This window comes from Sinocyclocheilus grahami, unplaced genomic scaffold, assembly GCF_001515645.1.
Source record: "Sinocyclocheilus grahami isolate Dianchi unplaced genomic scaffold, SAMN03320097.WGS_v1.1 scaffold12008.1, whole genome shotgun sequence".
Taxonomy (NCBI): Eukaryota; Metazoa; Chordata; class Actinopteri; order Cypriniformes; family Cyprinidae; genus Sinocyclocheilus; species Sinocyclocheilus grahami.
In genome coordinates, this window is record NW_015514171.1 from 3,384 (window position 1) to 4,531 (window position 1,148).

The 1,148-nt window shown below is 41.2% G+C and overlaps 1 protein-coding gene across 1 annotated transcript in view; it reads right to left on the reverse strand.

Annotated features, from left to right (window-relative positions):
* Nucleotides 1–38: 38 nt before the first annotated feature.
* LOC107578794 (protein transport protein Sec24B-like) overlaps nucleotides 39–1,148 on the reverse strand; it is a gene marked incomplete at its 5' end in the record, with an annotated part of 2,357 nt that continues 1,247 nt past the window's right edge. The window contains 2 exons of the mRNA XM_016264709.1: nucleotides 39–431; nucleotides 623–798. Of these exons, the coding sequence (XP_016120195.1) occupies nucleotides 246–431; nucleotides 623–798 (362 nt within the window). The remainder of the gene's footprint in view (nucleotides 432–622; nucleotides 799–1,148) is intronic.

Sequence of the window (1,148 nt, forward strand, 5' to 3'; positions counted from 1 at the left end):
ATGAAAGTGTTACTCAATGTGTTTGATGTTCATGCTTGGGTTATTGTAGTATGACTATGTTATGTCTTTGCATGTTGTCATTTAGGGAGGCTTTTTTTTATTATCAAAGCAATTGACAGAAAACTAATAATACTGTCACTAATTAAAGGGCCAGCGCTCCCTGAATAACCTGGGATTAAATCGGTTGCTCAAAGGCTCAATGGCAACAGATGGTGGTAAGGAATATTAATCAGTAGGGATGGACTCTACAATCCTGCATCATTATATTCCACACCTGTATGAATGTGCGTTACCTGTTCGGTCATGTTGTCGATGCGGTAGAGGTCCGGATGAACCATGTGCATGATCTGCTGCAGCGGCTGACTCTTCAACTCACACATGGAAAACACTCGCTCATCCAGACGGGTGCTAGTGCCGGTTCGCAGAGCTTTCTGAAGGACCAAACACGCAACATATGAAGTATATCAAATGATTAACAGATTAAAAAACAACAATTTACTGCATTCTGAAGATCTGGGGCCTTTTGCCCCTAAGAAACAGATTTGATCCTTTTAATGGCTTTTGAATGACATTTGTTTAGTAGGTGACCCTCTGGAGGTGTGTGTGCATTCAGCGCCCCCACCTGTTTGAGCAGAGCAAGTACATATAGAGGAAAGAGACGCAGGGCTGCAGGGGCAATCAGGCCGGAGGGCTGGATGTTTGAGCCGTTAGCGCGATATGCCGTTAAACAATCCACTACGGCATTAACTAACGCGTCTCTCGCATCAGACAGACTGGACGAGATGGAGCGATCGATAGCTGCGAACAGATACAGAGATGATGTTTCCAGCAAAGCAAAACAAACAAAATCAACCTAAATGATGAAAACACAACTCCATAGTGATTATTGTTTTGTTTTAACATCATGTTGGTGAAAAAATGCTCTCACTGGTGTGAAAATGCATGACATTAAATTATTTTAAATGAGGGCTGCAACAGCTGATTGCTAAAATTGCGACTAAATGATGAATAAATAAATTTAAGTGCAACAAATTTCAATTATCAATTTATCACATCTGTGCAACGTGCTTGGAAAACATCTACTTGTCCTGTCACTTACATTTGTGCATTTGGCTGCCACTTTTATCCAAAGTAACTTGCATTGCAAG